This window comes from Oncorhynchus kisutch, linkage group LG24 (genome assembly GCF_002021735.2).
Source record: "Oncorhynchus kisutch isolate 150728-3 linkage group LG24, Okis_V2, whole genome shotgun sequence".
Lineage (NCBI taxonomy): Eukaryota > Metazoa > Chordata > Actinopteri > Salmoniformes > Salmonidae > Oncorhynchus > Oncorhynchus kisutch.
Window position 1 is genome coordinate 23,244,055 of NC_034197.2, and position 12,996 is coordinate 23,257,050.

At 43.9% G+C, this 12,996-nt stretch overlaps 1 protein-coding gene across 1 annotated transcript in view; it reads left to right on the plus strand.

The window, feature by feature from the left end:
* Nucleotides 1-8,401, plus strand: part of slc26a6.2 (solute carrier family 26 member 6, tandem duplicate 2) — an 18,018-nt gene extending 9,617 nt beyond the window's left edge. The window contains exons 8-19 of the mRNA XM_031803928.1: nucleotides 1,996-2,143; nucleotides 2,286-2,399; nucleotides 2,656-2,733; nucleotides 2,817-2,912; nucleotides 3,969-4,075; nucleotides 4,402-4,471; nucleotides 5,276-5,368; nucleotides 5,600-5,722; nucleotides 5,888-6,043; nucleotides 6,255-6,309; nucleotides 6,648-6,781; nucleotides 7,998-8,401. Coding sequence (XP_031659788.1) covers nucleotides 1,996-2,143; nucleotides 2,286-2,399; nucleotides 2,656-2,733; nucleotides 2,817-2,912; nucleotides 3,969-4,075; nucleotides 4,402-4,471; nucleotides 5,276-5,368; nucleotides 5,600-5,722; nucleotides 5,888-6,043; nucleotides 6,255-6,309; nucleotides 6,648-6,781; nucleotides 7,998-8,021 — 1,198 coding nt within the window. The 3' untranslated portion in view covers nucleotides 8,022-8,401. The remainder of the gene's footprint in view (nucleotides 1-1,995; nucleotides 2,144-2,285; nucleotides 2,400-2,655; nucleotides 2,734-2,816; nucleotides 2,913-3,968; nucleotides 4,076-4,401; nucleotides 4,472-5,275; nucleotides 5,369-5,599; nucleotides 5,723-5,887; nucleotides 6,044-6,254; nucleotides 6,310-6,647; nucleotides 6,782-7,997) is intronic.
* The last annotated feature ends 4,595 nt before the right edge of the window (nucleotides 8,402-12,996 follow it).

The window sequence follows — 12,996 nt, forward strand, 5'->3', positions numbered from 1 at the left end:
TATTTCAAAAAGGCTTTACGGCGAAAGCAGACCCTGCGATTATCTGAGGACAGCGCCCGCATACAAACACATGAAAATAATTTTCATCCAGGCAGGTGGCGACACAAAAGTCAGAAATAACGATATAATAAATGCCTTACCTTTGAAGATCTTCTTCTGTTGGCACTCCAAAATGTCCCAGAAATATCACAAATGGTCCTTTTGTTCGATAATGTCTTTCTTTATATCCACAAAATGTAAATTTCTTTGGTGCGTTTGATTCAGAAATACACTGGTTCCAACTCGCCCAACAAGTGTCTAATAAGCTACCTGTAAACTTGGTCCAAACATTTCAAACAATGTTCCTAATCCATCCTAAGGTATCCTAAAACGTAAATAATCGATCAAATTTAAGACGGGATATACTGTGTTCAATACCGATAAAAACAATGTGAAGAGCGTTCCAGTTCACGCGCATCAAACAGTAGAGTCCACTTGGAATGATACTTACAATGAACAGTCCTACTTCTTCATATCTCAAAAGAAAAACATCAATCAATTTCTAAAGACTGTTGACATCTAGTGGAAGCCATAGGAACTGCAACCAGGTTCCTATTAAATAGGGCTGAAAACAGTGACCTCAATTTTTTTTTACACGGACAAATCAGTTCTGTTATACTCACAGACATTATTTGAACAGTTTCATGCATATCCTAGCTTCTGGGCCTGAGTAACGGGCAGTGTACTTTGGGCACGCTTTTCATCCGGACGTGAAAATAATGCCCCCTATCCCTAAGACGTTTTAACTTGGCTTTCGAAGACCTTAGAAAGGCAGGGTAGGATAGATATAGGTCTGTAGCAGTTTGGGTCTAGAGTGTTACCCCCTTTTGAAGAGGGGGATGACCGCGGCAGCTTTCCAATCTTTGGGGATCTCAGACGATATGAAAGAGAGTTTGAACAGGCTAGTAATAGGGGTTGGAACAAATTTGGCGGATAATTTTTGAAAGAGAGGGTCCAAAATGTCTAGCCCGGCTGATTTATAGGGGTCCAGATTTTGCAGCACTTTCAGAACATCAGCTATCTGAAAAGTAGAAATGGGGGAAGCTTGGGCAAGTTGCTTTGGGGGGCACAGAGCTGTTGACCAGGGTAGGGGTAGCCAGGTGGAAAGCATGGCCAGCTGTAGAAAAATGCTTGTTGAAATTCTCAATTATCGCAGATTTATTGGTGGTGACAGTGTTTCCTAGCCTCAGTGCAGTGGGCAGCTGGGAGGAGGTGCTCTTATTCTTTACAGTGTCCCAGAACATTTTGGAGTTTGTGCTACAGGATGCACATTTCTGTTTGAAAAAGCTAGCCTTTGCTTTCCTAACTGCCTGTGTATATTGGTTCCTAACTTTCCTGAAAAGTTGCACATCGCGGGGGCTATTCGATACATAACCACATAGATACACAACCACAGATACATAACCACATAGATGCACAACCACAGATACATAACCACATAGATGCACAACCACAGATACATAACCACAGATACACAACCACATAGATACACAACCACAGATACACAACCACATAGATACACAACCACAGATACATAACCACATAGATACACAACCACAGATACATAACCACATAGATACACAACCACAGATAATAACCACATAGATACACAACCACAGATACACAACCACAGATACATAACCACATAGATACACAACCACAGATACATAACCACATAGATACACAACCACAGATACATAACCACATAGATACACAACCACATAGATACATAACCACATAGATACACAACCACATAGATACAAAACAACATACAGTACATACACAGCCATAACAGCCCATATCCCAGATACTCAGTCACATAGTCTAACTACACAACCACTCGTACAGATGCCATTATACCTAGCTATACAACCACCAAACTACAGTACACAACATGATCACACAAAGATATCCTTGTCAAGGAGAATAACAGTTAACCTTGTTTCTCTTCCCTAGTCTACAGCCTCCTGTCATGCCTACAGCTTCTCTATTTGGGCAGGTGATAGGTGATGCCTTCGCTCTGTCTGTGGTTGGCTACGGCATTGCCATCTCCCTCGGACGGATCTTTGCCCTAAAATATGGCTACAAAGTTGACAGCAACCAGGTAAAATCATTGTCAATGACTATGTGATTGGAAATCTCTCTGGGTGTGGTTGTTGTAATGTGTGGCATGCACTGCTTGTGAATGACTGGTTGTGCTATTCACTCCCTTATTTACTGAAGAAAGTGGTCTCTACCTGGTTTAGGAATTGATAGCCCTGGGTCTCAGCAACACCATTGGAGGGGTGTTTCAGTGCTTTGCAATCAGTTGCTCCATGTCCCGCACCATGGTACAGGAAAGCACTGGGGGCAAGACTCAGGTACAGACTCCTCTCATTATGACAGTAGTCATATATTATTCTGTTGCATTGATAAGTGGGTTCATTAAAAAACACTTGAAGCGTTAATTAAAACCACATCACACACCCACGTGGATTCATTAAAACACAAATAATTTGTTGTCTAGATCCTCATTTAAACAGACAGGGCTCAATATTCACAACATTACACAATTACAGGAGGGCCTGGTTATTGTCTGTTTTAACCCTCACTGATCCATCACTCTCTCCCTCCCAGGTGGCGAGTGCTCTTTCAGCCATGGTGATTCTGGTCATCATGCTGTGGATTGGGGCTCTCTTTGAAGAGCTGCCAAAGGTACCATTCTATTGGCTGTTTGTTAATAGACTGAGGTGGTTCTGTGTGTGATTGTGATTGGTGGCTGTCTCTCTGTCCACCAGGCCGTGTTGGCAGCCATAATCTATGTGAACCTGCAAGGGATGATGAAGCAGTTCATGGACATCCCAACTCTGTGGAAGAGCAATAAAGTGGATATGGTGAGTGAGTGAGAGAGAGATGGAAGGGGGAGAGAGAGAGCAGGGGGAGATGAAGGAGGAGAGGAGAAAGAGGGCGGGGAGGAGGGGGAGGGGGATATATTGGAGAGATGAAGGGGGAGAGGAGAAAGAGGGCGGGGGGAGGAGGGGGAGGGGGATATGTTGGAGAGATGAAGGAGGAGAGGAGAAAGAGGGCGGAGGGGGAGGGGGATATATTGGAGAGATGAAGGAGGAGAGGAGAAAGAGGGCGGGGGAAGGAGGGGGAGGGGGATATATTGGAGAGATGAAGGAGGAGAGGAGAAAGAGGGCGGAGGGGGAGGGGGATATATTGGAGAGATGAAGGAGGAGAAGAGAAAGAGGGCGGAGGGGGAGGGGGAGGGGGATATATTGGAGAGATGAAGGAGGAGAGGAGAAAAAGGGCGGAGGGGGAGGGGGAGGGGGATATATTGGAGAGATGAAGTAGGAGAGGAGAAAGAGGGCGGAGGGGGAGGGGGAGGGGGATATATTGGAGAGATGAAGGAGGAGAGGAGAAAGAGGGCAGAGGGGGAGGGGGATATATTGGAGAGATGGAGGAGAGGAGAAAGAGGGCGGGGGAGGAGGGGGAGGGGGATATATTGGAGAGATGAAGGAGAAGAGGAGAAAGAGGGCGGGGGAGGGGGATATATTGGAGAGATGAAGGAGAAAGGAGAAAGAGGGCGGGGGAGGAGGGGGAGGGGGATATATTGGAGAGATGAAGGAGGAGAGGAGAAAGAGGGCGGGGGAGGAGGGGGAGGGGGAGGGGGATATATTGGAGAGATGAAGGAGGAGAGGAGAAAGAGGGCGGGGGAGGAGGGGGAGGGGGAGGGGGATATATTGGAGAGATGAAGGAGGAGAGGAGAAAGAGAATAGAGGGGCAAAAGGGGAGGATGAGTTAGATTTTATTTTATTGTTTTTTTCCTCACAGAGGTAATACGATCCCATAGTAGAAACAGAAGTCTCAGGGGTAAAGTGAGAGAGTTTGGTGAGGGAGGAGGATGTGTGTTAACTTTCCTCTGTCTGCCCCCCTCCCTCTCTCCCTAGCTGGTGTGGGTGGCCACTCTGATCCTGACCGTGCTCTTCAACCCTGACATTGGCCTGGCAGCCTCCATTGCCTTCTCCATGCTCACGGTGATTTTCAGGACCCAACTGTGAGTACACAACTGCTCTCTCACACACACACACACACACACACACACACACACTAGAGTGTACACGCCTACACACACACACACACACACACACACAAAACTATCCCAGACAGACTCCACCTAACCACAGACATCCAACACTATTCATTTGGATCTACCCCACACATCATTAAACCACCCATTCACTCTTAAAAGTCATTTTAACAGATTTAAAAGGGACTAGATGTCATATCGCTACACTTGTGAAACTATCTTTGCAAAAACATACCAAATTGTGTCATAAATTGTGTGTTAAATCGCTACACCTGTCTATTTGTCCCTTTCAGGCCGAAGTACTCCCTCTTAGGGCAAGTCCCTGAGACCGACATCTACAGACCAGTGGAGAACTATAATCAGGTATGCATCCATGGCAACAGGATATAAAAACATACAGTATGTATTCAGTTACTCTCTAATCATACTGCCACTCAATCAAGAGGGTGTCTTCAACGTGTAGGTATCAGGTCTATGTCTGTGGAGGTGTTTCACTTTGGTTTTCTACAGTACATCAGTTGTAAGGTGTACTTCAACTAGGGTCTGGGGTGACGTTTCCCCTAGTTACAGATCTAGGATCAGCTTCCCCTCCCCAATCATATCCTTACTACTGGAATCATTAGTTGCAACATCCATTTTTGGACTTATAAATTAATGATATACACCCATTGATTCTAGAAGAATATCATTTATAAATGCCTTAACTGTCGTAACCGATCAGAACCCAAAATATTACCTTGTTTTACTCCAATGTTTGTAAACAATGTAAATGTAAACCCTGTATAGCCTCAACATGGTTAAAACTCTACTTTTGATATCCATTGCTCTGTCTATGAATTTGAGAGCGGATACATTTCTCCACGCCTATCCCTCAGCTTTTTACTAAAACAGTGGCAGGGTAACCACTTTTGTATTGTTTCAATCATAGCCGCGGAAAATAGGGGTGCTGAGGATGATGCAGCACACACTGAAAAAACATAAATAAATACAAAGGATTTATAAAAATATAGATTTTTTCCCAAAAGTATTGCACTGGGCCTTTACAAGTCCTGTATTAGCGGACCCATACAGACATCTGTAGCACGGGCAAACATTTTTCCAGCACCCCTCCCACCTTAGTCTTTATTATAATAAGAGCATTGATAAAAAATGACCATTGTCTCTCAGGTGAATGAGATCCCTGGTGTGGTGATCTTCCGCTCCTCTGCGACTCTCTACTTTGCCAACGCAGAGATGTACCAAGACGCCCTGGCAGAGAAGGTGAGGTCACAGGAATTACTATGCACTACACAAGCATACTTTGACAAATTGTCAAAACGCCTGACCTGTTTTGCTTCCATTCTGCTGTGTGCATATGGAGAGCGTGACAGACATTGTTAAGGTGGCATCCATTCCTCTCTCCTCTCTACAACCCCATTATGCTGTCATGTTCCAAGGCAGGAATAGAAAAAGATGATAGAATGTTTCACTCCCTTGCTATTGTGTCTCCAGAGTGGGATTGACATCACCAAGCTCATCACCCAAAAGAAGAAAGCAGAGGCCAAGAGACTGAGGAAGGAAAAGAAAGAGGCCAGGAAAGCCAAGAAGGACGCAAAGAAGAATGCACAGGAATGGGTGAGGAGGAGGAGTGGCACTGAAGAGATCATTCCAGTCTGTTTGTATATCTCCAATGAAATCCACTAATATGGTCAATGTGTTCGGAGAGTATTGGATTACTATGCAGGTAATGTGTTGGGTGAGTGTCTTATGGATGATCCATCCATGTCTTGTCCTGTCCAGGAAGGCGAGCTAGACAGTTCGGAGAACGAGGTGGAGAAGGGTGTGGCCACAGTGGAGGAAGGGAGTAAACCTGACTCCACCCTTCCTCGTGCCATCATCCTGGAACTGAGTCCAGTCAACTTCCTGGATACTGTGGGCGTCAAGACTCTACGCAATGTGAGTCGTCTGTATGCACTGATATCCATCTTACTCAACCTTTTAACCTGTTCTGCCAGCTTACCTCGCTCTTTCTCTCCCTCTATCTCTCTCTATGTTCTCTGGTAAAATGCAAAAATGCAATGAGAGACACAATTCAAGCAAAATGAACGGAGCAGTCTCTTTCTCGCTCTCTCTGACCTGACCTTTGACCTCTCTGGTGCTGCTTCAGATCCAAAGAGACTACGGTGATATCGGTGTAGAGGTGGTCCTGTGTGGATGTCAGAGTGAGTGTTACATTTTCCATGTACTGTTACCAAAACCTCCAATGCTAAACATACAGCACTGTGACATACATACCCTGGGTGCTGAAAATAGTGTGTGTTCCTGTAGTTGTTTCTGTGTTTCCCATCATGTTTTCAGAGTTATTTGTTGCATTCTCTTATGTAATTGCTTAGCATTACTGATTATACAGGCAAAAAATCACTAAAGTGGCCAATGTTTATGTCGTTAAGAATGTTGATTAACCATAATTATGAATGTTTGATCACATCACTCACTACTCTCTCCCCATCAATTCCTCCCTCCTCTCTCTCTCTCTCTCTCGCTCTCTCTCTTTCTGTAGCTGGTGTTATTGAGAACCTGGAGAGTGGAGGGTTCTTCAGTGAGAAAGTCAGCAAAGCATGTCTCTTCTCCTCAATCCACGATGCAGTGCTTCACTGTCAGACAGACAGGGCCAAGATGAACAAAGATGACGAGGTGAAACATACTAACACACACGGGCACGGCACGGGCACGACACGGGCATGACACGGGCACGACACGGGCACGACACGGGCACGACATGGGCATGACACGGGCACGACACGGGCACGACATGGGCACGACACGGGCATGACACGGGCACGACACGGGCACGACACGGGCTCGACACGGGCATGACACGGGCACGACACGGACATGACACGGGCACGACACGGGCATGACACGGGCACGACACGGGCACGACACGGGCACGAACACACAAGCATGTCTACACAAATATACACACACACACAAACACACTCACATTATTTTACTAAAATAACCTGTAACCTGTTTATATTGTTTATACACACAAATGGTTATTTTCAAACATTTGGTTTTGTGGCGTTTAGGTGTTGGTTGCTGGCAGCTCTGTTTTAGCATTTAGATGCAAGCGTGACTATTCTACAGCTCCACAGGGAGATTGTCTGTGGTACTTGGTCAGGGAACACACACTACAGTCAGGGAATGTTTTACCAGTGATTAGGCAGGTTATACTGATAGATCCTGAAAAGCCTTCTCTGAAAGCGTCAAGCGGTGTTTGGAATGCAAAGCCTCTGACCGAAGCCTCTCTGAAGCATTGTGCAGAGACTATGTTATGAAACTGCCGAGGGTGGTGGCTGTGTTGAAACAGGAAGTGCCATTAACTTCACAAGATCTTCCTCTCAAACCAACAAACTCAGTCTGCTGACATTATGTGCAGGGTGGCCCCAAACATCTATGTGACTATACAAGAGTGGTCCACAATGTACGTGACCCTGAGTGGAGCTTTTGCCTTTAGTTTTAGATTGTAGTTGTTAACTATTTATAACCAAACCAGCCATGGTATAACACTATGTCCTCTCCTTGTTTCTCCCCACTCTCTCTCTCTCTCTCTCTCTCTCTCTCTCTCTTGCTCTCTCTCTCTCTCTCTCTCCCTCTCTCTCTCTCTCTCTCTCTCTCTCTCTCTCTCTCTCTCTCTCTCTCTCTCTTGCTCTCCCTCGCCTGTCTTTCTCTATCTCTCTCTCTCTCTCTCTCTCTTGCTCTCCCTCGCCTGTCTTTCTCTATCTCTCTCTCTCTCTCTCTCTCTCTCTCTCTCTCTCTCTCTCTCTCTCTCTCTCTCTCTCTCTCTCTCTCTCTCTCTCTTGCTCTCCCTCGCCTGTCTTTCTCTATCTCCCTCTCTGCTCTCTAGGAAATGCAAGCGACTCATTTCTGAATACTGAGGGTAATGGAGGCATCTTACTGTATGGGACTTGGGTACTTATTAAAAAGTTCAGAATACTTGACATTCATATTATGTCCACATATTTTTTGACACAGAAAGAAAGAATGTATCAAAACGAGACCCAGATAGAAACACTTCAACGAGACACAAACCTTGACAACCCCAGACGAATGTTAGCCTTGTACTCCATGCAATGTACCAAGGATGTACATTGAAACAGAATAGTATTATTCTATGATCTTCCTACAAGCAAATAGATACACCTTTGGGGAAACTTTTATATTGAAAGATATTTACATTTTCTGTGCTAAATAAACTATTGTATATTTATTGTTGAAATTGTTAACAAATAAAAAGAATACATCTAAAAACATGTCTCTTCATACCTAACTTTATATTTGTTGTAGGAAGAATAGTGTTAGTTATCTGTTGTGATTGTCAACATACATGTTTGATTCTATATTGCAGAGATGCATTGTGTTCAGAGTCATGTCTATATCAGTTCAATGTCAAATGTTCAATGTCAATCAAAATAATGACTAAATGTTCCATAGTATCTGCATGTGCTGTGTCATATAATCTTCATTTACTGATGTAGCTAAGCTTGTGCTCAGGATGCAGAGCATGATGTATAGGTAAGCTGTTATCTCGTGTTCTACCACCCAAGGCAGTGTTCAGTGTCAACAACATATGCTGCCTATATCTCTTAAAGGCACAGTCAGGAGAGAGTGTTAGAAAAGACTATATGATACCGAGAGACTGAGAAACAGCTTCTGTCACCAGGCCATTAGACTGTTAAACAGCCATCACTAGCAAGGTACCTTCCCGGTACTCTGCCCTGCACCTTAAGACTAATGCCCCATGTATAGCGATATATTGAACACTGGCCACTTCATATACACTTCATATACTGTTTACTCACTGTGTATGTACAGTTGAAGTTGGAAGTTTACATACACTTAGGTTGGAGTCATTAAAACTCGTTTTTCCAACCACTGCACAAATTTCTTGTTAACAAACTATTGTTTTGGCAAGTCGGTGAGGACATCTACTTTGTGCATGACACAAGTAATTTTTCCAACAATTGTTTACAGACAGATTATTTCACTTATAATTCACTGTATCACAATTACAGTGGGTCAGAGGTTTACATACGCTAAAGTTGACTGTGCCTTTAAACAGCTTGGAAAATTCCAGAAAATTGTGTCATGGCGTTAGAAGCTTCTGATAGCCTAATTGGCATCATTTGAGTCAATTGGAGGTGTACCTGTGGATGTAATATGAGTTTAAATGTATTTGGTGAAGGTGTATGTAAACTTCCGACTTCAACTGTATATACTGTATTCTCAACATAACTCATCCTAATATACCTACTACTGTACACACCATTTTCTTTTCCAAATGATATACAGTTGAAGTCGGAAGATTACATACACCTTAGCCAAATACATTTAAACTCAGTTTTCCCCAATTCCTGACATTTAATCCTAGTAAGTTAGTCAGTTAGGAACAGCAATTTATTTTAAGAATGTGAAATGTTAGAATAATAGTAGAGAGAATGATTTATTTCAGCTTTAATTTCTTTCATCACATTCCCAGTGGGTCAGAAGTTTACATACACTCAATTAGTATTTGGTAGCATAGCCTTTAAATTGTTTAACTTGGGGTGAATGTTTCGTGTAGCTTTCCACAAGCTTCCAACAATAAGTTGGGTGAATTTTGGCCCATTCCTCCTGACAGAGCTGGTGTAACGGAGTCAGGTTTGTAGGCCACCTTGCTCGCACACGCTTTTTCAGTTGTGCCCACACATTTTCTATGGGATTGAGTTCATGGCTTTGTGATGGCCATTCCAATATCTTGTCTTTGTTGTCCTTAGACCATTTTGCCACAACTTTGAAAGTATGCTTGGGGTCATTGTTCATTTGGAAGACCCATTTGCAACCGAGCTTTAACTTCCTGACTGATGTCTTGAGATGTTGCTTCAATATATCCATATAATTTTCATACCTCATCATGATTCCATCTATTTTGTGAAGTGCACCAGTCCCTCCTGCAGCAAAGCACCCCCACAACATGATGCTGCCACCCCCGTGCTTCACGGTTGGGATGGTGTTCTTCGACTTGCAAGCCTCCCCCTTTCTCCTCCAAACATTACGATGGTCATTATGGCCAAACAGTTCTATTTTTGTTTCATCAAACCAGAGGACATTTCTCCAAAAAGTACGATCTTTGTCCCCGTGTGCAGTTGCAAACCGTAGTCTGTCTTTTTTATGGCGGTTTTGGAGCAGTGGCTTCCTCCTTGCTGAGCGGCCTTTCAGGTTATGTTGATATAGGACTCATTTTACTGTGAATATAGATACTTTTGTACCAGTTTCCTCCAGCATCTTCACAAGGTCCTTTGCTGTTGTTCTGGGATTGATTTATACTTTTCGGCACCAAAGTACTGTCACGACTTCCACCGAAGTTGGTTCCTCTTCTTGTTCGGGCGGCGTCCGGCGTCGCCGGTCTTCTAGCCATCATCGATCCATTTTTCATTTGTTTTGTCTTGTCTTCCCACACACCTGGTTTCAACTCCATCATTACATGTTGTGTATTTAACCCTCTGTTCCCCCCCATGTCCTTGTCTGGTATTGTTTATTGTAAGTGCATGTGCACGTTATGTCTGGTGTGTATTTAACCCTCTGTCCCCCCCATGTCCTTGTCCGGAATTGTTTATTGTAAGTGCATGTGCACGTTTATCTGGTGTGCGACGGGTTTTGTATCCATTGATTGTTTGTTCTGTTTCCGGTGGTTTTTATTATTAAACTTCTCTGTTGTAACACTGTTTTTGCTCTCCTGCGCCTGAGTTCACTGCCGCCAGTACGCACCCCTTACAAGTACGTTCATCTCTAGGAGACAGAACGCTTCTCATTCCTGAGCGATATGAGGGCTGCGTGGTCCCATGGTGTTTATACTTGCATACTATTGTTTGTACAGATGAAGGTGGTACCTTCAGGTGTTTGGAAATGAATCCCAAGGATGAACCAGACTTGTGGAGGTCTACAAATGGTTTCTTTTGATTGCTTTTTATTTTCCCATGATGTTGTTATGGCTCTCAACGAAAGGAGTGGACCAAAGCGCAGCGTGGAAAGTGTTCATGATATTTTATTTCCCCATGATGTTGTTACGGCTCTCAACGAAAGGAGTGGACCAAAGCGCAGCGTGGAAAGTGTTCATGATATTTTATTTTCCCATGATGTTGTTCCGGCTCTCAACGAAAGGAGTGGACCAAAGCGCAGCGTGGAAAGTGTTCATGATATTTTATTTTCCCATGATGTTGTTACGGCTCTCAACGAAAGGAGTGGACCAAAGCGCAGCGTGGAAAGTGTTCATGATATTTTATTTTCCCATGATGTTGTTACGGCTCTCAACGAAAGGAGTGGACCAAAGCGCAGTGTGGAAAGTGTTCATGATATTTTATTTCCCCATGATGTTGTTACGGCTCTCAACGAAAGGAGTGGACCAAAGCGCAGCGTGGAAAGTGTTCATGATATTTTATTTCCCCATGATGTTGTTACGGCTCTCAACGAAAGGAGTGGACCAAAGCACAGCGTGGAAAGTGTTCATGATATTTTATTTCCCCATGATGTTGTTACGGCTCTCAACGAAAGGAGTGGACCAAAGCGCAGCGTGGAAAGTGTTCATGATATTTTATTTTCCCATGATGTTGTTACGGCTCTCAACGAAAGGAGTGGACCAAAGCGCAGCGTGGAAAGTGTTCATGATATTTTATTTTCCCATGATGTTGTTACGGCTCTCAACGAAAGGAGTGGACCAAAGCGCAGCGTGGAAAGTGTTCATGATATTTTATTTCCCCATGATGTTGTTACGGCTCTCAACGAAAGGAGTGGACCAAAGAGCAGCGTGGAAAGTGTTCATGATATTTTATTTTCCCATGATGTTGTTACGGCTCTCAACGAAAGGAGTGGACCAAAGCGCAGCGTGGAAAGTGTTCATGATATTTTATTTTCCCATGATGTTGTTACGGCTCTCAACGAAAGGAGTGGACCAAAGCGCAGCGTGGAAAGTGTTCATGATATTTTATTTTCCCATGATGTTTTTACGGCTCTCAACGAAAGGAGTGGACCAAAGCGCAGCGTGGAAAGTGTTCATGATATTTTATTTCCCCATGATGTTGTTACGGCTCTCAACGAAAGGAGTGGACCAAAGCGCAGCGTGGAAAGTGTTCATGATATTTTATTTCCCCATGATGTTGTTACGGCTCTCAACGAAAGGAGTGGACCAAAGCGCAGCGTGGAAAGTGTTCATGATATTTTATTTTCCCATGATGTTGTTACGGCTCTCAACGAAAGGAGTGGACCAAAGCGCAGCGTGGAAAGTGTTCATGATATTTTATTTCCCCATGATGTTGTTACGGCTCTCAACGAAAGGAGTGGACCAAAGCGCAGCGTGGAAAGTGTTCATGATATTTTATTTTCCCATGATGTTGTTACGGCTCTCAACGAAAGGAGTGGACCAAAGCGCAGCGTGGAAAGTGTTCATGATATTTTATTTTCCCATGATGTTGTTACGGCTCTCAACGAAAGGAGTGGACCAAAGCGCAGCGTGGAAAGTGTTCATGATATTTTATTTTCCCATGATGTTGTTACGGCTCTCAACGAAAGGAGTGGACCAAAGCGCAGCGTGGAAAGTGTTCATGATATTTTATTTTCCCATGATGTTGTTACGGCTCTCAACGAAAGGAGTGGACCAAAGCGCAGCGTGGAAAGTGTTCATGATATTTTATTTTCAAAAAACACTCAACCAAAATAACCAAAGTGAAAACGAAAGCACACAGTTCTGTCAGGTACAGACACTAAACAGAAAACAACATCCCACAAAACCCAAGAGGAAAATGACAACTTATATGTGATCCCCAATCAGAGAACGATAGACAGCTGCCTCTGATTGGGAACCACACACACAC